The 23,837-nt window shown below is 47.7% G+C and overlaps 1 protein-coding gene across 1 annotated transcript in view; it reads left to right on the top strand.

Moving 5' to 3' along the window:
• LOC144603039 (zinc-binding protein A33-like) overlaps window positions 1-16,146 on the top strand; it is a 111,608-nt gene extending 95,462 nt beyond the window's left edge. The window contains exon 6 of the mRNA XM_078416169.1: window positions 15,363-16,146. Within this exon, the coding sequence (XP_078272295.1) occupies window positions 15,363-15,886 (524 nt within the window). The 3' untranslated portion in view covers window positions 15,887-16,146. The remainder of the gene's footprint in view (window positions 1-15,362) is intronic.
• The last annotated feature ends 7,691 nt before the right edge of the window (window positions 16,147-23,837 follow it).

Here is a 23,837-nt window from a genome sequence, read left to right as displayed (position 1 = left end):
CTGCCATGCATCCGCCCACTCACACAACCTGTCCAAGTTACCCTGCAACCTCATAGCATCTTCCTCACAGTTCACACTACCACCGAGCTTTGTATCATCTGCAAATTTGCTAATGGCACGTTTAATCCCTTCATCCAAGTCATTAATGTATATTGTAAATAGCTGCGGTCCCAGCACCGAACCTTGCGGTATCCCACTAGTTACTGCCTGCCATTCTGAAAGGGTCCCATTTATCCCCACTCTTTGCTTTCTTTCTGTCAACCAATTTTCTATCCATGTCAGTACCATACCTCCAATACCTTGTGCTCTAATGTTGCCCACTAATCTCCTATGTGGAACCTTGTCGAAGGCTTTCTGAAAGTCAAGGTACACCACATCCACCGGCTCTCCCCTGTCCATTTTCCTAGTTACATCCTCAAAGAATTCCAGAAGATTAGTCCATCAGGCTGGGATGTAGACCATCAGGCTCTGGGGATTTATCAGCCTTCAGTCCCATCAGTCTACCCAACACCATTTCCTGCCTAATGTGGATTTCCTTCATTTCCTCCGTCACCCAAGGATCTCTTGCCACCAGAACATCTGGGAGATTGCTTGTATCTTCCTTAGTGAAGACAGATCCAAAGTACCGGTTCAACTCGTCTGCCATTTCCTTGTTCCCCATAATAAATTCCCCTGCTTCTGTCTTCAAGGGGCCCACATTTGCCTTAACTATTTTTTTCCTCTTTACATACCTAAAAAAGCTTTTAGTATCCTTCTTTATATTATTGGCTAGTTTACCCTCGTACCTCATCTTTTCTCCCCGTATTGCCTTCTTAGTCATCTTCTGTTGCTCTTTAAAAGTGCCCAAATCCTCTGGCTTCCCACACTTCTTTGCATGGTTGTACTTCTTCTCTTTTATTTTTATGCTGTCCTTGACTTCCCTTGTCAGCCACGGGTGCCTCTTACTCCCCTTAGAATCTTACCTCCTCTTTGGGATAAATTGATCCTGCAACTTCTGCATTATTCCCAGGAGTACCTGCCATTGCTGTTCCACCATCTTCCCTGCTAGGGCCTCCTTCCAGTCAATTCAGGCCAGCTCCTGCCTCATGCCTCTGTAATCCCCTTTGCTATACTGTAATACTGACACTTCCGATTTTCCCTTCTCCCTCTCAATTTGTAGAGTAAAACTTATCATATTGTGATCACTGCCTTCTAATGGCTCTTTTACCTCGAGTCCCCTTATCAGATTAGGTTCATTACACAACACTAAATCCAGAATTGCCTTCTCCCGAGTAGGCTCCAGTACAAGCTGTTCTAAGAATCCATCTCGGAGACACTCCGCAAACTCTCTTTCCTGGGGTCCATTACCAACCTGATTTTCCCAGTCTACCTGCATGTTAAAATCTCCCATAACCACCGTAGCATTACATTTGCAACATGCCAATTTTAGCTCCTGATTCAACTTGCACCCTATGTGGAGGCTATTGTTTGGGGGCCTGTAGATAACACCCATTAGAGTCTTTTTATCCTTACAATTCCTCATTTCTATCCATACTGATTCTACATCTCCTGATTCTATGTCACCCCTTGCAAGGGAGTGAATATAATTCCTCACCAACTGAGCGACCCCACCCCCTCTGCCCACCTGTCTGTCTTTTCTATATGTTGTGTACCCCTGAATATTCAGTTCCCAGCCCTGACCCTCTTGTAGCCATGTCTCAGTGATTCCCACAACATCATACTTGCCAATGTCTAACTGCGCCTCAGGCTCATCCAATTCATTTTTTATACTTTGCGCATTTAAATACAACACTTTAATTTCGGTATTCACCTCCTCTCTCACACCGGTCACAATTGGCCCTGACCGTACTCTCTTATCCCTTCTCGAACTTCGCTTCCCATTCATTCGAGTGTCCTTTGCAATTTCTCCTCTATTCGCTTCCCCTTTAACTCCATCTTCATATTCCGAGTTTGTCAACCCCTCCCCCCCACTACTTAGTTGAAAGTCACACTTGTAGCACTAGCAAACCTGCCTGCCAGAATGTTGGTCCCCCTGCTGTTAAGGTGTAACCCATCCCTTTTGTACAGGTCACCCCTACCCCAGAAGAGATCCCAGTGGTCTAGAAATCTAAATCCCTGCTCCCTGCACCAGCCCCTCAGCCATACATTCATTTCCCCAATCTATCTGTTCCTGCCCTCACCAGCACGATGTACAGGTAGCAGTCCAGAGACAACCACCTTCGATGTCCTACTTCTCAGTCTTCTTCCTAACTCTCTAAACTCACGTTGCAGTATCTCCCTCCTCTTCCTCCCCACGTCGTTCGTGCCCACGTGCACAACTACGTCCGGTTGATCGCCTTCCCTCGCTAGGATGTTCTGAAGCCGCTCCGTGATGTCTTTAACCCTGGCACCAGGGAGGCAAGAGACCATCCACGAGTCCCGCCTGCCACCACAGAATCTACTGTCCGTACCTCGGACAATGGAGTCACCCACTACTAGATCACAGGTTAGGCAGATACAACAAGTACCCAGGCTGTTGGATGAACCAATGCATCCCGACCCACCTACACCGCAAAAACACGCTGATCTATGAGTTTGAATTCTACCAGGGTAGTCAGGAAATTGGAAGTAACAGAATTAAATTATAATGAACAACGAACGAGCTGTATTGTCATGAGGATACGAGGGCGTCCTGTGGAGATCTGTGCCATGGGCCCTGCCTAACCTGTGAGTGACTATCGTTGACTCTGTTTGCTGTTGGACCCTTGAGCCGCACAGACTTTCTCAAACCCCATACTGATGCATTTAAGAACGAGACCGGAAAGATCTCGGCCCAAGATCTAGTCTCGGAAAAGCACGCACACTTTCATCGGCCTGACATAGATACCCTTAAACACATTCACAAGAAAAAAACTCCCGTTCGTGGGCACAACCTCCTCAATTTATGTTCCCACTGTAAACTGGATTTGATAATCTTTAGGCACAGTGAATATATTTACCTGAGTAACCCACAGACTCTAGTAACATACACTAAGAGTCAGGAAATTATGTTTCAGCTTTACAGGACTTGGGCATAATTTGGAGTATTTTGTGCAGTTCTGGTCGTCCCTTTGCAGGAAGAATGTGGATACCTTGGGAAATGTGCAGAAGAGGTTTACCAGAATGCTGCCTGGATTAGAGGGCATTAGCTATTAGGAGAGGTCGGATACATCTGCTTGTTTCAAAGCCTCAGTGTCAAAGGCTGAGGGGAAACTGGTAGAATTATTTTAAATTATGAGAGGCATAGACAGGGTGGACAGTCAGAACCCATTTCGCAGAGTGGAATTGTATAGACAATAGACAATAGTTGCAGGAGGAGGCCATTCGGCCCTTCGAGCCAGCACCGCCATTCAATGTGATCGTGGCTGATCATTCACAATCAGTACCCCGTTCCTTCCCTCTCCCCACATCCCCTGACTCCAAAAGTTTTTTTAGGTACGTGAAGAGGAAAAAAATAGTCAAGGCAAATGTGGGTCCCTTGAAGACAGAAGCAGGGGAATTTATTATGGGGAACAAAGAAATGGCAGATGAGTTAAACCGTTACTTTGGATCTGTCTTCACTGAGGAAGATACACACAATCTCCCAAATGTTCTAGGGGCCGGAGAACCTAGGGTGATGGAGGAACTGAAGGAAATCCACATTAGGCAGGAAGTGGTTTTGGGTAGACTGATGGGACTGAAGGCTGATAAATCCCCAGGGCCTGATGGTCTGCATCCCAGAGTACTTAAGGAGGTGGCTCTAGAAATAGTGGAAGCATTGGAGATCATTTTTCAATGTTCTATAGATTCAGGATCAGTTCCTGTGGATTGGAGGATAGCAAATGTTATCCCACTTTTTAAGAAAGGAGGGAGAGAGAAAACGGGTAATTATAGACCAGTTAGTCTGACATCAGTGGTGGGGAAGATGCTGGAGTCAATTATAAAAGACGAAATTGCTGAGCATTTGGATAGCAGTAACGGGATCATTCCGAGTCAGCATGGATTTACGAAGGGGAAATCATGCTTGACAAATCTACTGGAATTTTTTGAGGATGTAACTAGGAAAATTGACAAGGGAGAGTCAGTGGATGTGGTGTACCTCGACTTTCAGAAAGCCTTCGACAAGGTCCCACATAGGAGATTAGTGGGCAAAATTAGGGCACATGGTATTGGGGGTAGGGTACTGACATGGATAGAAAATTGGTTGACAGACAGAAAGCAAAGAGTGGGGATAAATGGGTCCCTTTCGGAATGGCAGGCAGTGACCAGTGGGGTACCGCAAGGTTCGGTGCTGGGACCCCAGCTATTTACGATATACATTAATGACTTAGACGAAGGGATTAAAAGTACCATTAGCAAATTTGCAGATGATACTAAGTTGGGGGGTAGTGTGAATTGTGAGGAAGATGCAATAAGGCTGCAGGGTGACTTGGACAGGTTGTGTGAGTGGGCGGATACATGGCAGATGCAGTTTAATGTAGATAAGTGTGAGGTTATTCACTTTGGAAGTAAGAATGGAAAGGCAGATTATTATCTGAATGGTGTCAAGTTAGGAGGAGGGGGAGTTCAACGAGATCTGGGTGTCCTAGTGCATCAGTCAATGAAAGGAAGTATGCAGGTACAGCAGGCAGTGAAGAAAGCCAATGGAATGTTGGCCTTCGTAACAAGAGGAGTGGAGTATAGGAGCAAAGAAGTCCTTCTACAGTTGTACCGGGCCCTGGTGAGACCGCACCTGGAGTACTGTGTGCAGTTTTGGTCTCCAAATTTGAGGAAGGATATTCTTGCTATGGAGGGCGTGCAGCGTAGGTTCACTAGGTTAATTCCCGGAATGGCGGGACTGTCGTATGTTGAAAGGCTGGAGCGATTGGGCTTGTATACACTGGAATTTAGAAGGATGAGGGGGGATCTTATTGAAACATATAAGATAATTAGGGGATTGGACACATTAGAGGCAGATAACATGTTCCCAATGTTGGGGGAGTCCAGAACAAGGGGCCACAGTTTAAGAATAAGGGGTAGGCCATTTAGAACGGAGATGAGGAAGAACTTTTTCAGTCAGAGGGTGGTGAAGTTGTGGAATTCTCTGCCTCAGAAGGCAGTGGAGGCCAGTTCGTTGGATGCTTTCAAGAGAGAGCTGGATAGAGCTCTTAAGGATAGCGGAGTGAGGGGATATGGGGAGAAGGCAGGAACGGGGTACTGATTGAGAGTGATCAGCCATGATCGCATTGAATGGCGGTGCTGGCTCGAAGGGCTGAATGGCCTACTCCTGCACCTATTGTCTATTGTCTATTGTCTATTGTCCTTAAGAGCTCTATCTAACTCTCTCTTGAAAGCATCCAGAGAATTGGCCTCCACTGCCTTCTGAGGCAGAGAATTCCACAGATTTACAACTCTCTGAGTGAAAAAGTTTTTCCTCATCTCCGTTCTAAATAGCCTACCCCTTATTCTTAAACTGTGACTCCTGGTTCTGGACTCCCCCAACATTTGGAACATGTTTCCTGCCTCTAGCGTGTCCAATCCCTTAATAAGCTTATATGTTTCAATGAGATCCCCTCTCATCCTTCTAAATTCCAGTGTAGCCAAGCCTACAAGACTGCAGAGCATAGCTTTAAGATGAAAGGGAGAATGTTGAAAGAAAATTTACAGGGCAAATTTTTTTTGTGCATTGAGTGCTGGGTTCCGAGACCACGCTGCCAGGGGTGATGGCAAAGGCAGATACTTTAGTAGCTCTTAGAGGTTTTTAAACAGGCTCGTGTACAGTCCATGAATCGAGGAATAGGTATCAAGTGCAGGCGATGGAAATCAGTTTAAATTGGCAATACATAAACACAGAATGATACACATATATACCCAGAGGGATATCTGCATCACTCACCCTGTCTCACCTGTCAGTGACCGCAGACTCTGGTTAACTCAGGTCTGCCCCCTGTTGGACTCCTGGCTGGTGACCTTTCTGTCCCAGGTCTCCTCCATTGTCAGAGTGACGCTGAATGCAAATTGGAGGAACAGCATCTCATATTTCGCTTGGGCAGCTTGCAGCCCAGTGGTCTGACTGTCGATTTCTCTCACTTCAGGTTGCCCCGGCATTCCTTCTCTCTCTATCCTTCCCCCACCCAAGTCGCACTAGGTTCTCGTTTTCACCCGGCAAACAGCTAACAATGGCCTGTTTCCTTTATCATCATAACATTTTTGCATATCTTCCATTGATTGTTCTTTATCTCTCCACGTCATCGTCTATATCTCTCGTTTCCCTTCTCCCTAACCAGTCTGAAGAAGGGTTTGGACCCGAAACATCACCCATTCCTTCTCTCCAGAGATGCTCCCTGTCCGGCTGAGTTACTCCAGCTTTTTTGTGTCTGTCTTCGGTTTAAACCAGCATCTGCAGTTCCTCCTTCTTACACACATATATACAAACAGATCAATGCACAAACACGTCGAGGTATACAGAAACACAGAAACAGATTGTGAGACATACGGACAGAGTGGGACAACTGGTCAAAAAAACAGACACATGGTTCCAGTGGTAATATTGTGGTATGATGATGAAAGGGAAAAAATTGGCAGATAATTAATGCAGCAAAGATTGACAAGTCTAGTTTTAAAGATGATAATTTTGCTATATGAGGAGTGTTTGAGTGGCCTAGGCCTGTATTGCGGAGAGTTTAGAAGGTGTAAATCGTAGAGGGTATATGATCAAGGAAACAGTACGAAAATATAACGGAGGATTATAAGGATTTAAAAAATACACGTAACATCTAAGAATATGCTTCCAGGGGGCACTGCAGTAGCAGCGATCACACCGATGTTTAAGAGGTATTTACACAGCCATTACAGGGAACGTGGGATAGGCACGGGCAAGGAAAAGAGGGAAACGGGCCATGTGCAACCAAATGGGATTAGTTTATGTTCATAGGCATCATGGATGGCGCTGATATGCTGGGCCAAAGGGCGTGTACCTGTCTGTATGTTTCTATTGGGGGAAGGATATTCTTGCTAATGAGGGCGTGCAGCGTAGGTTTACTAGGTTAATTCCTGGAATGGCGGGACAGCCGTATGTTGAAAGACTGGAGCGACTAGGCTTGTATACACTGGAATTTAGAAGGATGAGAGGAGATCTTATCGAAACATATAAGATTATTAAGGGGTTGGACACGTTAGAGGCAGGAAACATGTTCCCAATGTTGGGGGAGTCCAGAACCAGGGGCCACAGTTTAAGAATAAGGGGTAGGCCATTTAGAACTGAGATGAGGAAAAACTTTTTCAGTCAGAGTGTTGTGAATCGGTGGAATTCTCTGTCTCAGAAGGCAGTGGAGGCCAATTCTCTGAATGCATTCAAGAGAGTTGGATAGAGCTCTTAAGGATAGCGGAGTCAGGGGGTATGGGGAGAAGGCAGGAACGGGGTACTGATTGAGAATGATCAGCCATGATCACATTGAATGGTGGTGCTGGCTCGAAGGGCCAAATGGCCTCCTCCTGCACCTATTGTCTATTGTCTATGTTCTATGTTAAAGAGAAAGTGAGGAGATCTCGGTGAAACACAAAGTTCACAATATGATAAGTTTTACTCTACAAATTGAGAGGGAGAAGGGAAAATCGGAAGTGTCAGTATTACATATAGCAAAGGGGATGACAGAGGCATGAGGCAGGAGCTGGCCAGAATTGACTGAAAGGAGGCCCTCGCAGGGAAGACGGTGGAACGGCAATGGCATGTATTCCTGGGAATAATGCAGAATATGCAGGATCAATTTATCTCAAAGAGGAGGAAAGATTCCAAGGGGAGTAAGAGACACCCGTGGCTGACAAGGGAAGTCAAGGTCAGCATAAAAATAAAAGAGCAGAAGTACAACAAAGCAAAGAAGAGTGGGAAGCCAGAGGATTGGGACTCTTTTAAAGAACAACAGAAGATGACTAAGAAGGCAATATGGGGAGAAAAGATGAGGTACGAGGGTAAACTAGCCAATAATATAAAGGAGGATAGTAAAAGCTTTTTTAGGTATGTAAAGTGGAAAAAAATAGTCAAGGCAAATGTGGGTCCCTTGAAGACAGAAGCGGGGCAATTTATTATGGGAAACAAGGAAATGGCACACGAGTTGAACCGGTACTTTGGATCTGTCTTCACTAAGGAAGGTACAAGCAATCTCCCAGATGTTCTAGTGGGCAGAGATCCTAGGGTGACGGAGGAACTGAAGGAAATCCACATTAGGCAGGCAATGGTGTTGGGTAGACTGATGGGACTGAAGGCTGATAAACCCCCAGGGCCTGATGGTCTGCATCCCAGAGTACTTAAGGAGGTGGCGCTAGAAATTGTGGACGCATTGGTGATCATTTTCCAATGTTCTATAGATTCAGGAGAGCTGGATAGAGCTCTTAACGATAGCGGAGTCAGGGGGTATGGGGAGAAGGCAGGAACGGGGTACTGATTGAGAATGATCAGCCATGATCACATTGAATGGCGGTGCTGTCTCGAAGGGCCGAATGGCCTCCTCCTGCACCTATTGTCTATTCTACTCGACTTAACAGGCAGCATGATGGGAGGATCTTTCCCTTTCCTGAGGTGTCCAGTGCAGAGGTTATCATCTCAGAATAGGCAGTAGGTTATATAGGACAGAGATAAGGAGATATTTCCGCACTCAGAGGTTGGCAGACCTTTGGGATTCTCCGCATCGAATGGCAGTGAAAGCTCAGTGATTGACTTCATTCAGTCCCAGTCTACTGCAGAGAAATGGACCCTTCGACCCACTATCTCCATTCCGATCTTATTGCACATCTACATCAACCCCATTGGTTCACAACACGTCAATGCCCTTGTATACCTCGCGTGTACAAGTGTCTGTCTAAATGACTCTTGAAGTTAGTGACACCACCTCCTCCAACGGGAGCACGTTCCAGGTATTAACTACTCTCTGTGCAAGAGATTTATCCCTCACATCTATGTACTAAAACTCTCGCTTGTTTGTTTGTTTGTTCCTGAACTACAGCCAAAACGGTACACGATAGCGCGACAATTTTAGGCCCAACTTACTCACCGTCGTCCCTTTGGTGCTAATGGAAAGAGTTTCATTGAAATCAGTGTTATATTTTTAAAGTTATTCACATTTTAAAGTTTAAATCTATGTCCATGGGAGGGGGGGGAGGATAAGGGGGGTGGAGGGGGATGGAGTAGGGGGAAGGGGGAGAGGGGAGGGTGGGAGGAAGGAGTGGGATGGGGGGGTGGAGGAGGGGAGCGGGGAGGGGGAGGGTGGAAGGAGAGGGTGTTGCACCAATACAGTAGAGGTTTGGGCCCAACCACTGAGGTCCACTTGGTCTCGTCTTCTTTAAAACTCCTTCCTCTCACTTTAAACCAATAACCTTGTGTTTGATACCATTACGATGGGGAACTGAATCTGACTAACAACCCCCTCTCTGTCTCTCCTAAACTTGTAAAGTTTTTTTTTTTTTTTTTTTTTTTTATATCAAAAAATACTTTATTCAAGTTATAAATATCATTTACAAACCATCATTTTTAAACAAACCCATCCGACATTTCCGGAGGTTACATATTCAATACAGGCATTTACTTAGACATTTACATACATTTACATACATATCCCTTATTTGGAGGGGCGTCTCTCTCCACCACACCCTGCCCCCCATGTCCAGCAGCGGAAGGACCCTAGACTGTGGTCCTCCCCCACAGGGCCTTGGCGTTGGCTGCACCGAGCTTCAGAGCGTCCCTCAGCACGTACTCCTGCAGTCTGCAGTGGGCCAGTCGGCAACATTCCTTGACGGACAGCTCGCTCCGCTGGGAGGTCAACAAGGATCGGGCAGACCAAAGAGCGTCTTTCACCGAGTTGATGACCTTCCAGCAGCACTCGATGTCAGTCTCGGAATGCGTCCCTGGGAACAGTCCGTAGAGCACAGAGTCCTCTGTGACGGAGCTGCTCGGAATGAATCGTGACAGGGACCCCTGCAGACCTCTCCAGACTCGCCTGGCAAATCCACACTCTTTGAAGAGGTGGGCCACCGTTTCCTCTCCGTAGCAGCCGTCCCGAGGGCAGCGTGCGCTGGTAGTGAGGTTCCGGCGGTGCAGGAAGGATCTGACTGGGAGGGCTCCCCTCACCGCCAGCCAAGCCAGGTCTTGGTGCTTGTTGGTGAGTACTGGCGATGAGGCATTTTGCCAGACAAGCTGGGCTGTCCGTTCTGGGAACCACGCCACAGGATCCATGGAGTCATTCCCCTGCAGTGCCTGCAGGACGTTCCGTGCTGACCACTGCCCGATGGACTTGTGGTCAAAGGTGTTGGTCCGGAAGAACCTGTCCACAAACGACAGATGGTTCGGCAATGTCCAGCTGACTGGCACATTGCGTGGCATCTGCGCCAGGCCCATCCTTCGCAACACCGGGGACAGGTAGAACCTCAGCAGGTAGTGGCATTTGGTGCCCACGTGCTTTGGCTCTATGCTCCGCCTGATGCAGCCACACACGAAAGTGGCCATCAGAATGAGGGCGGCGTTGGGCACGTCTTTTCCCCCGTTGTCTGCCGACTTGTGCATTGTGGCTCGTCGCACCCGGTCCATCGCCGACCCCCAGATGAAGCGGAAGACGGCCCGGGTGATCCCCTTGGCGTAGGAGGGAGGGACGGGCCACACTTGCGCCAAGTACAGCAGCCCCGAGAGCACCTCACACCTGATGACCAGGTTTTTCCCCGTGATGGAGAGGGAGCGCTGCTTCCACAGCTCCAGCTTCTTCCCCACCTTGGCTATCCGCTCCAGCCAATTTTTGTCACATGCCTCAGCCTTCCCGAACCAGATCCCCAGCACCTTCAGGAAGTCAGGCTTGATGGTGAAGGGGATGGAAGATCGGTCGGGCCAGTTGCCAAAGAGCATGGCCTCGCTCTTCCTGCGGTTTACCCTGGCCCCCGTGGCCAACTCAAACTGGTCGCAGACGCTGATCAGTCTGCGGACCGACCCTGGATCCGAGCAGAAGACGGCGACATCGTCCATGTACAGGGAGGCCTTGACCTGAGTGCCCCCACTGCCTGGCAATGTCACTCCTCTTATGCTCGCATCCTTCCTGATGGATTCGGCAAAGGGTTCAATGCAACAGACGAACAAGACAGGGGAAAGAGGGCAACCCTGCCTGACTCCAGACCTGACGGGGAAGCTGTCTGATTCCCACCCATTAATTTGGACTGCACTACAGATCTCGGAGTAGAGCAGTTGTATCCACTTCCTGATTCCCTCCCCAAAGCCCATTTTGGAGAGCACGTCCCTCATGTACGTGTGCGATATCCTGTCGAAGGCCTTCTCCTGGTCCAAGCTGACCAGGCAGGCATCCACCCGTCTGTCCTGCACGTAGGCAATGGTATCTCTCAGCAGCACCAGGCTGTCTGAGATTTTCCTGCCAGGTACAGCACAGGTTTGGTCCGGGTGGATCACCTGTCCCAGAGCAGACTTGACCCGGTTGGCGATGGCCTTAGACAGGATCTTGTAGTCTACATTCAACAATGTGATGGGTCTCCAATTCCTTAAGTCATTCATCTCCCCCTTCTGCTTGTAGATCAGGGTGATGTTGCCCTTCCTCATAGAGTCTGACATGCTGCCGGCTAGAAGTATATCGTTGTACACTTCCAGCAGGTCCGGGCCCACCCAGTCCCACAGAGCCGAGTACAACTCTGCCGGTAAGCCATCGCCTCCGGGAGTTTTACTCGAGTCAAAGGAACGGATGGAGCCAGTCAGCTCCTCCAGGGTCAGTGGTTGGTCCAGACTCTCCCGCTTGCTGTCGTCCAAGACTTCCGTGATGGAGGACAGGAAGTTCTGGGAGGCGGTGCTGTCTGTGTTCTTTACATCGTACAGATCCTTATAAAAGGATCTGCAGATCTTGAGCATGTCTGACTGCGAGGATGTTACCGAGCCGTCCTCCTCCCTAAGGCTTTTGATCACAGAGCTCCCCCTGTGAACCTTATGGAAGAAGTAACGTGAGCACGTCTCATCCTGCTCAACATGGCGGACCCTGGACCGGAAGATGATCTTGGAGGATTCAGAGGTAAAGTGCCGAGCTTGCCGGCCCTTCAACTCTCTCAGTTCCTCCCTCACATCCACCCCTCTCCTCTGCAGAAGGAGTAGCTGCTGCAAATCCGTCTGGAGTTGACACAGTTCCCTCTTACCCTGTCTTGCTCTCTGAACACCTTTGGAGACGAAGAACTTCTTGATGTTCTCCTTTGTTGCCTCCCACCAGAGTGTCGCGGAGTCAAAGAGGGGCCTCACAGTTCTCCAACATGCGTAGTCCCTCTTTAGCTCCTCAACGTTCTCCGGGGTCAACAGCTCCACGTTTAACTTCCACGTCCCTCTGCCCGCCTTCCGGTCCTCCTGTAGGTGACAGGTGGCCTGAAGGAGGCAGTGGTCAGAGAAGAACACCGGCGCGAGGTCGGTGTGTCTGACCGTGACGGCCTTCGATGTGAAGAGGAAGTCTATCCGGGACTGGGCTGAACCGTTCGGTCCTGACCAGGTGAACCGCCGCTGGGCTCCGCCTGCAGGGTCACTGAAGGCGTCGCGCAGCTTTGCATCTTTGACCGTCTCCACCAGGAGTTTGGAGGTGCCGTCCAGTCTGTGGTTGGCACTGCCGGATCGTCCAGCCGCATCGATGATGCAGTTGAAGTCACCGGCCAGAACGAGCGGTCTAGACGTGGCCAGCAGCGGTGGGAGCTGCTGGAGAACGGCCAACCGCTCGCTCCGCCTGGGTGAGGCATACACATTAATCAGCCGGAGCGGAGAACCACGGTACATTACATCCACCACCAAGAGACGCCCCCCCACCACCTCCTTTACCTCAGTGATGGTGAAGCCCCCTCCCCGCAGCAAGATCCCCAGACCGGACGCTCGACAATCATTGCCCCCCGACCATACCGACAGTCCGTGGGGCCACCATCGCGACCACCTCCGATAGCAGCGAAGGTGTGGCAGCCCGCACTCCTGTAAAAAAGTCACATCCGCCTTTACCTTGGCCAGGTACTGCAAGGCGGATACACATCGCGCAGTGCTCTTCACACTGCGCACGTTTAAGGATGCCAGTTTCAGCTCCATTGTCCTTTATTGTCCCAGGCGATCCTCCCGCATGCCAATCATCTGGCTCAGTTCCTGCACATTTCTGTCGCACAGGTAATGGTACATGTTGGTGGCTTCCTCCGCACAGGGTGTGTTTTCTGGCGAGGCCACTGCGCTGCTCCCAGTTTCCTGGAGCTGGGGCCCATTTGCCACTGCACTGCTCCCGGTCTCCCGGAGCTGGGGCCCATTGGCCACTGCACTGCTCCCGGTCTCCCGGAGCTGGGGCCCATTGGCCATTGTGCCGCTCCCGGTCTCCCGGAGCAGGGGCCCATTGGCCGTTGTGCCGCTCCCGGTCTCCCGGAGCAGGGGCCCATTGGCCGTTGTGCCGCTCACGGTCTCCCGGAGCTGGGGCCCATTGGCCGTTGTGCCGCTCACGGTCTCCTGGGGCTGGGGCCCATTGGCACTGCTCCCAGTCTCCTGGGGCTGGGGGGCAACAGACACGTTCTTTTTCTTACCTTCCTCCTCCCCCGTTTCCTTCCTCTGCCTCTGCCTCCGTTGTCGGCCCTTCCCGGTCGTCTCATCCTCCGATGCGGAGAGGCTGCTGGCCTCGTCCTGGGAGAGGACTCTTTTTTGGGACTTGCTTGCCCCCTCCGCCTTTTTCTCCGTGCGCACAGCCTTCAATGTTTTCCTCGACTGTACCACCTTCCATTCCTCCTCTTCCTGTTCCCCCTCTTCCATCGACTCACCCTCGTGGGGAGGGGCCTGGGGGGCTCTGTCCTGCGGTTTGGGGCTCCTGGTGGTCGCGCTGTCATCGCCCTTGCTCTCCTTTCCTTTTTGGGCTTTTTCAGTGGTAGGAGGCGTCTCGTCCACCCTGGGGGTGCTGGCAGCGGCCCCTCTTATCGCCTGTGCATAAGTGCTTGCTCTTTTAGGGCAGGCCCTGTAAAGGTGGCCTGCCTCCCCACACAGGTTGCAGCTCTTACTCTCTTTACAATCCCTTGTCTCGTGGCCTTCTAACTTGCAGTTTCTGCAGACGACTGTCCTGCATTCTGCCGCCACGTGCCCAGGTTTGTTGCATTTCCTGCACACCCTGGGCTGCCCCGCGTATGTCGTGTAACCCCGGTTCCCTCCGATAGCGAACACCGAGGGAGGGTGGACGATGAATCCCTTCCCGTCCACCCTCAGCTTCACCTTTACCTGCCTCTTGCTCGTCCAGATCCCGAACAAGTCCTTTATGTCCACACAGTTCCCTGCCCCTTCGACGTAGCGCGCAAGGAAGGTGAGGACATCCACGACGGGCACATGTGGGTTGAACATGTGCACCGTGATCATCCGTTCCCTCTGGGTGGGGAGGGTGAAGAGCGGCTGCACCTTCAGGAGCGACAGCGGGGCTTCATCCCCCTTCTCCCGGAAGTCCTGCAGTAACTTCTGCCATCCCGCCGGGTTCTGGAAGGTAACGTCGAAATATCCGTTACCTGGGAAATCCTGGAGGCAGAAGATGTCCCCGGCCTTGAATCCACAGGCCTCCAGCAGCACCTTCTTGATGAAGAGATCCCTTGAGAAAGGGTTCCCCTCCTTGAGGTCCTTCACCGATACTCGCAGGGTATTCCGAATACCCTGCCCTCCAGCTCCACTTGCTGCTGCCATCCCACCTGGATAAGGGTGTTAGGTTGGTTACCCAACCAGCATGGATCCACCCCTAAACCAGACACGTGCTCCTGACCTCCGCTCCTCGTCGATGACCCAATGCAAATACTGCTCTTATACTTACCCTGTTCTTATAAGAACATTAAGATTGTGCCAGAACAGATACTACACTTGATCTTGTAAAGTTCCCCCAGGTCTCCAAATCAGCATTATTCAAGACCTCCAATGGAGGCAACTTCCCGGTGAATCTCCTTTGCAATCTCTCCAGCACAGTCACACCTTTCCCCCTGTATTACCAAAATATAACGATCTCATTTTTAATTACCTCCCGTAGACATTTAACTCCTCAACTGTCCAACCAATCTAGCCCCCATTTTCACCACCATAAACAAAAGCATTCAATATCACGCCCGCACACCCATCCGCCCACCATTTCTCCTACCTCCTCTCTCCCAATTGCATCTGCTTGCCCACGACATATCACAACTCTCGCCTCTACCTCGGAAGGAAATACCCGGGAAGGATTTCTGTTGTCCATCTTACGTGGTAGGGGGAGGGGAAAGAAAACTCCGGGCAAGGTTTCAGTTGTCCGCCCGCCTGTGCCTGAGGCCGAGCGGCCTCTCCCCCGGTCCCGGGGCCGCGCTGCCCGAGTCTCCCCCCGACCCCCGGGGACTCTCTGATTCTCTGCTTCTCCCCCCAGTCTCCGTCACCCTGGATGTGGAAACAGCGAGTCCGTGGCTCGAGGTGTCTGAGGATCGGAAGAGGGTGAGACGGACCGGGACCTGGAGGCGTCTCCCTGACACCGGGAAGAGGTTTACAGGCAGTGCGTCTGTGCTGGGATCGGAGGGATTCACATCGGGGAGACATTACTGGGAGGTGGAGGTGGGGGGGAATGAGCGCTGGAGTCTGGGAGTCGCCGCAGAGTCTGTGGAGAGGAAGAGACCGCCCACACTGACCCCGGAGACTGGAGTCTGGAGCATCTTACGGTTGGATGACGAGTTTGTTGCATTCACATCTCCTCTCCCCGCCCGTCCCATCCCCGGGAGGGTGGGAGTTTATCTCAGTTACGAGTCCGGGACAGTTTCATTTTACGACGCGGACACCAAGTCCCATCTCCACACCTTCACCGGGAATAAATTCACGGAGAATCTTTATCCTTTCTTCGAGACCTGGGATGCAGACCAGTGGCTGAGAATCTGCTCCGGTTCCGCTCCGTGTCAGTAATTAACAAATTCTATCAATCCTTCACCAGCACCGGGAATATAGTTAAATCACCTCGGTTCTTTTAGATGTTAAACAAGTCTGTTCCGGGAATCAATGACAATAAAACTCCTAGACTGCCGCCTGTGATGATGATAATAATAATAACAATAATAATAATAATAATAATTAAAAAATCATTTAATTGTCCCACACCGTGGAAATTTACAGTGTTACAGCAGCAAAGTGGATAACAGGAGACATTCATTATAAATAAAAATAAAGACAAGGATAAATTGTCATCAGTTTACTGTGTATTCCTTAACTGTTGACTGGTCTGGTGGGAGCAGTGCTGGTTGTGCAGTCTCACAGCAGCGGGAAGGAAGGAAGGACCTCAGATATCTCAAGTTAAAGAGCAAATCGGAGCTCGGTGTCTCTGTAGTCACAAGAGACTGCAGATACTGGAATCCTCAACAAAAGACAAAGTGCTGGAGTAACTCAGTGAGTCAAACAGCGTCTGTGGGGGGAACTGGACAGACAAGGTTTCAGATTGGGACCCTTCTTCAGCTTGTCCGCCCCCTTGTTCTCCGCCTTTTCCTCGTCCTCTTAGATTGCGTTATTGTCACCAGCGCTGCTCTCGGGTCGGTGATTTCACCCAGCATCCAAATCTGCTCGTTCTCTCGACCTAAGGCCCCGACCCCCACCCTCACCCCGCGGCGCCCCAGCAACTGTCCAACAACTAATAAGAAAGGCAATGGGATGTTGCCTTCATTACGAGAGGATTTGAGTTGAGCAAGGAGGTCCTACTGCAGTTGTACAGGGCCCTGGCGAGACCACACCTGTAGTATTGTGTGCAAGTTTGGTCCCCTAATTTGAGGAAGGACATTATTGCTATTACCAGAGTGCAGCATAGGTTCACCAGGTTAATTTCCGGGATAGCGGGACAGACGTATGATGAAAGACTGGGTCGACTGGGCTTGTATTCGCTGGAATTTAGTAGAATGAGAGGGGATCTTACAGAAACATATAAAATTCTTAGAGGATTGGACAGGGTAGATGCAGGAAACATGTTCCCGATCTTGGAGGAGTCCAGAACCAGGGGTCATAGTTTGAGAATAAGGGGTAGGCCATTTAGTACTGAGATGAGGAAAAACCTTTTCACCCAGAGAGCTGTGAATCTGCGGAATTCTCTGCCACAGAAGGCAGTGGAGGCCAATTCACTGGATGTTTTCAAGAGAGTTAGATTTAGCTCTTAGGGCTCAGGGAATTAAGGGATATGGGGAAAAATCCAGAGTACTGATTTTGGATGATCAGCCATGATCATATTGAATGGTGGTGCTGGCTCGAAGGGCCGAATGACCTACTCCTGCACCTATTTTCTATGTTTCTATAATCAAGCAATTATTTCTTCATTGTCGCAAAGTTTCAAGAGTTTTATTGTCATGTGTCTAGCGACGGAATAAATATTTGCAGCAGGCCAACAGATATGTTGATATATTACCCTGTAAAAAACCCCATAATAAACCATGATGTACTTCTGTGTTTATCTTCTTCTTACCATCTGCCAAGAAGCAAATGGCCCTTCCTGATGGAGCAATGACTTGTTTGTGACGTATCCTAATTCCGTGAACTGCCAATAGGCAATAGGTCCCGGAGGAGTACATTCGGCCCTTCGAGCCTGCACCGCCATTCAATGTGATTATGGCTGATCATTCTCAATCAGTACCCCGTTCCTGCTTTCTCCCCATACCCCCTGACTCCGCTATCCTTAAGAGCTCTATCTAGCTCTCTCTTGAATGTATTCAGAGAATTGGCCTCCACTGCCCTCTGAGGCAGAGAATTCCACAGATTCACAACTCTCTGACTACAAAAGTTTTTCCTCATCTCTGTTCTAAATGGCCTACCCCTTATTCTTAAACAGTGGCCCCTGGTTCTGGACTCCCCCAACATTGGGAACATGTTTCCTGCTTCTAACGTGTCCAACCCCTTAATAATCTTATATGTTTCGATAAGATCCCCTCTCATCCTTCTAAATTCCAGTGTATACAAACCTAGTCGCTCCATTCTTTCAACATAACCTAGTCGCTCTAGTCTTTCAACATACAGTCTTTCAACAGATGAGCATTTTCAGTTGACAACGCACTGAATGGAAAATGATTAATAGAACTGTATGTATAGGTCTTTAGAACATATGTAACCCCCTTGCCAATTAACTTATTACTACTTGAGCTCTATAGCTCTTCCAGTGTTCATTCCTATCAACTTGCATTATACTGTGTAACTAAAAATTATGACTGCAAAAAAACATTGAGGATACCAGATAAAGTTTATCAATTAATAAAATAAATGCACCCACCACTCACAGATGTGAAATAATTCCCTCTGATCCAATTATATTGACTAAAATTCAGTGTTCATAATGTCAAGTTGTAAGGTACCCAAGCGGAATATAAGGTGGACACAAAATACTGGAGTAACTCAGCAGGTCAGACAGCATCTCTGGAGAAAATGAATCGTTGACGTTTCAGGCGACACACTCCTTCAGCAACGGAATATAAGGTGCTGCTCCTCCCTTTGCATGTGGCCGCACTCAGGCAATGGAGGACAAACCAGCATCTGCAATTCCTTTGTCTACGCTAAACCTGCACAGCCCTCCTGGAGAGATAATTCCAAGGATTTGAATTCTGAAGAATTCTCCCGTCCAGCTCTTCAAGAAATAGAAACATTGAAAGTAGGTGCAGGAGTATGCCATTTGGTCCTTCGAGCCAGCACCACCATTCAATATGATCATGGCTGATCATCCAGAATCAATATCCTATTCCTGCTTTTTCCTCATATCCCTTGATTTCATTAGCCCTAAGAGCTATATCTAACTCTCTCTCTCTCGAATGAATGAATGAATGAATGAATAAGTTTATTGGCCAGGTACGTACACATACAAGGAATGGGTCTTGGTGCCCCGCTCACAAGTAATAACACGAACATACAGTAAACAATTAAGAATAAAGCATAAAACATTAAAACATTAAGACTACAACATTACAGTTTAAACATGTGAGTGAAATAAACCGGAGTAAAAAGAGACTACAGACTTTTGGTTATTGAGTAGAGCTACTACTCACGGAAACAAAGCTGTTTTTATGTCTGGCTGTGGCTGCTTTGACAGTCTTGAATACATCCAGTGACCTGGCCTCCACTGCCTCCTATGCCAGAGAATTCCACAGATTCACAACTCTCTGGGTGAAAAAGTTTTTCCTCATCTCAGTCCTAAATGGCCTACCCCTTATTCTCAAACTGTGACCCCTGGTTCTGGACTCCCCCAACATCGGGAACATTTTTCCTGCACCTAGCCTGTCCAATCCCTCAAGAATTGTATATGTCTCTATAAGATCCTCTCTCATCCTCCTATATTCTAATAAATACATGCTTTTGGTTCTAATAAAGGACTTCTGAATGGATTGTATTTTATAGATTATGGGAGAAGATGGATATAATCGAGAACAAACTGGTGATTTAGCATATTCCAGTCTTGCTGTTAGTTGGCCTTTGTCAGGTTGCAACAGGGAACTTTAACTGAGTGCAGTTGGCATTCCCAATTGCCGAGCAATAACTCCCGCTGAAATTCAATGCATGTAGAAACCAGGATGGTGACACTCAGACCAGGGCCGTCTTAACGCATGGGCCTGATGGGCACTTGCCCGGGGGCCCCATGCTGATCTGTGTATGTTAAGTGACTTGCAATAAATAAATACTACTTTAAAAATGTAGGTTCAATAAGTGCTTTTTTCGCAACATTTTCAGTGCTTCTCACAGCGATCTGTAAGTGCTTTTCGCAACAATGTAGCACCCTAAGTCCATCGCTAAGTGCTTTTCGCCGGCACGACAAGGAGGGGGCTGGTAGGGAAAGGGGGGTGGGGGAGAGTAACGGTGGGGGCCCCAGTACACTGCTTTGCCCGGGGGCCCATAATGCTGTAAAAACGGCCCTGACACAGACGTGAATAACGGCACTAAACGTTATTCATGTTTATCATGTATCTGCACACTTTGGATGGCTCTTTCCACTGACTGGTTAGCACACAGCAAAAGCTTTTCACTGTACCTCTGTACACATGACAATAAACTAAACTCAGACTTTGACTCAAACTCAACTGTGACACCTTTGACAATTAAATTAAGATTCACTTATGTTTTGTGTTCTGCCTATTACAGTCTTATTCTTTTCACTGTGTAATTTGAATTTTCTTGGGTTGTCTGGGTCCATATGCCTGTGTTGCTGCTGCAAGAAAGATTTTCATTGTACCTGCACCCGACCTTGCTTGTGCATATGACAATAAACTTGTGAAGATAGGTATAAGAATATGAACCGTTACATTTAGAAAAGGTGCATGGATTCAAGTATCGGTGCAACAGGGACTGCAGTCCTTGAAGCAAAATATATTTGATTTCCAGTTGAGTAGAAGTAATTTTTTTGTTGTTGAACGGCATCCAGGCCATGCTGACAGCTTGCCAAGCAAACCGATTGTGTTTCTAATTGCCAATCTGTTGATGATTGCAGCTGCTCAGATCTGCTTGCATTGTCAGAGAGGATTTTGAGGATAAGCTTGAGTGATTCCACAGCTCAGGTGTCACTCGGTGTCACAATGACTCAGCTTGGGAGGATCCAGGGAGTTACATCCAGAAAATAGCTTTTGGGCTCCATCAATGTTTAATCGGTGAAATCAAAAACCAGCATTCTTTTTTATCAAGGAACTGCGAAGTGGCACAGTGAGGAGGGCCACTCACTCAGTGCTGGAGATAAGGGTTTGATCCTGACCTTGGGTAATGCCGAGTTTGGAGTTTTGCATGTTCTCTCTAAGACCACATGGGTTTCCCCTCGGACCTAGGGTGGTCGGTGTATGAAATGAATTGCCAGAGGTGGTATTGTAGGAAGGAACTGCAGATGCTGGTTCAAACCGAAGATAGACTAAGTCTGAAGAAGGGTCTCGACCTGAAACATCACCCATTCCTTTAATCCAGAGATGCTGCCTATCCCACTAAGTTACTCCAACATTTTGTGCCAGAGAAGGAAGTTGAGGCAGGTACTATTGCAAGATTTAAGAAACAATTAGACAGTTACATGGATAGGGCAGGTTTAGAGGGATACGGGCCAAATCAAAGCAGGTGGGACTAATGTAGCTGGGACATGTTGGCCGGTATGGGCAAGTTGGGCCGAAGGGCCTGTTTTCACACTGTATGACTCTTTGACCATGACTCTATGACTCGAATTCCGATTTTGTTCCCACATCCCAAAGACATGTGGGTCGTAAATTTAAATGGCCTGTGTAAAATTCCCCCAACATGTCGCTGAGTGATAGAATCTGGGGGGAGTTGATGAGAAAGTAGTGGGTAATAAAAAAAGGATTAATGCAGGATTAGTGTAATTGGATGGCTGGAGAGCCTGGAACCATACTGTTTTACTCTGACTCTATATCGCTTTAAAATTATTGACTTGTTTCATTGAAAACTAGTTAAGTAAGCGTCACATTTTCCAATAAGCTCCAAGGTATGTGAAGCAAATGGTCTAATTCCAAGTAGTGCTGGATATTTCATCTTAGTTGGGGCATCACAAAAGACCTCAGGTCCTTTGAACTGGCTTGATGGCAAAATCAATATTATGCCCTCGTTCCTGATATCCAATAATCTCTGTTGGAACTGATTATACATGAGTGCTGATAATATAGATATTGAGCTCAACCGTGAGGCTTGGATCAATAACTTTCCGAAGTGTAAAAATATCGACCAGGCCGACAGCCATTTGGGCAAGTCATTACAAAACAGCTGATGCCAGGAAAGCTGACTATTATGCAGTATATTTTCAGGAGGGGCAGGCAGAGAGAAAATAAAACTAATTAGTCGAATTTACAATGGGCAACAGGATATAATTCTGGGGTAAAATAGGTGGAAGAAAACAATGGAGACAAATGATTATATAGTATTGGAAAACTGAGGCTTCTGACAAAAGGCAGTGCAGTGGAGCATCTGGTAGAGCTGTTGCCTCACAATGCCAATGAACCAGGTTTGATTCTGACCTTGGGTACTGTCTGAGTGCAGTTTGCACTGTCCCCTGTGCCCATATGGGTTTCCTCCGGGTATTCCAGTTTTCTCCCATATCCCAAGTCATGCCATAGGTTAATTGGACTCTGTAAAATTGCCGATTGTTTAGAGAATGGATGAGGACATCAGATAACATAGAACTAGTGTGATCAGGTGGTCGACGGATGGCATGGACTTGGTAGGCCGAAGGACCTGTTTCCACACTGAATCTCTAAACTAAACTCAATTAGTGCGATAAAATAAATCTCTCTGTGGTTGTTGAACGGCAACAAAACCATGCTCTCCCACGGCAATGTGATGTGAGGAAAATCACATGGCTCAGTACCACGGATTGAATTTTACCTGGTTCCCCCACCTGTAAGCCAAGAAACACACTCACTTCCAAGTTAAATGAATGATAAATATGGGCCTTCAAGCATCTCCAGCCATTATTGTGGTTGGTAAACTCCAGAGGACATGTTTGAACATATCCCTTTTAAATACAATGCCAGCCCGCATGGCTTAGTTTACACGACATCAAATCTTTCTCTCATGATCATTACCATATAACCCTGGTAATATTCAGACCGACACATTTTTGGGTTGAAAAATAATTAAGTGAAATTCATTTTAAAACTGAGTTCAAACCATTTTTCAAAATTATACATACATCCAGTGTAGAAAGGTCTGTTATTTTATTTTAAACCGAAGGGTCTGTTTCCATGCTGGAACTCTAAAATAAAATAAAATGAATAAAGAATGAACAGAAATATATATAATGGTTGCAATTAGACTGCTTGTGCTTTTTGTATTGTATCACTGCCTGGTACATTTTATTTTTCTGCAAAGAAACAGCATGCGATTTGCTGTCTGAAATTAAACAAAATGTGATCCAAAGATGTGAGTCATAATGTGAAAATTCTGAGGAAAGAAAAAGAACTTTTCAATCTGTATTTGATAATCCGAGTTCTTTACCTTCAGCCTGAATAACATGCGTATACTGGATGAGTACAACAGATTTATTCCACAGTGGGGTTCTTCCCGTGAGGATCTCCAGATACAATGCTGTGTCTGAAAAGATCTCAACTGGGGAGAGGGAAAGAACAACTTTTCCACGATTGTTTACTTTTGATACAGAAAGGAAAAAGGGGCGTAACAGATAAAATCAAGGACCAATTACAATTCTAATACAATTCCCATGGTTACAGAGAAAACAAAACCATTAATACAAGTCACATACTTTTGGGGAAACACATCAATTTACCTAGAGTGGATTGAAAACTTTTCCTACTTTCACACGCACCCATATAAGGAGTTGTTAATGAGAAAGAAACTTTTCATCTACTATATAGGAGCAATCTCGCAGCTGCACGACCTTGCTTCTAACTGTTTTAGTACACAAGCTAACACTATCAGACAATGGAGTACTTTAAGAACAAAGAACCCCGATACTCCTCTGTCTACTCCCTATCACTCGCAAAGGGACAAACACATTCCATTCCCAATGATAACATTTCTGCCACAAGCATCCATCTTACTGCTTTCTACTGAAAATAAACATTCATTTTATATTAGCTAAAACAACAAAATAAACCATCTTCGACCATCTACAACAAAATATCAATATCTCTAATTAACTATATCAGCTAATAGCATAGATTCTCATTTTGATCAGCTTTATCATTAATGGGTTCCACCCACGGCATAGTGCATGTGGGCTATTGTTGCCTGACGACAACAGTAATCCAGCTGTGACCTTGGGAAGCATCCCCAGACAATAGCACATCACGCAGTGCATTTAACATTACATCACCACAGTTAGTTACTCCATCCCAGCATTCACACAACTTGTCCGCCCTGCAGCGCCTTCACGAGTTGGCAAGCTCGCACCAGTGCCGACGTC

This window comes from Rhinoraja longicauda, chromosome 19, assembly GCF_053455715.1.
Source record: "Rhinoraja longicauda isolate Sanriku21f chromosome 19, sRhiLon1.1, whole genome shotgun sequence".
NCBI classification, from domain to species: Eukaryota; Metazoa; Chordata; class Chondrichthyes; order Rajiformes; family Arhynchobatidae; genus Rhinoraja; species Rhinoraja longicauda.
Note: the sequence above shows the minus strand (reverse complement) of the source record. Positions and strands in the feature narration are given on the sequence as shown.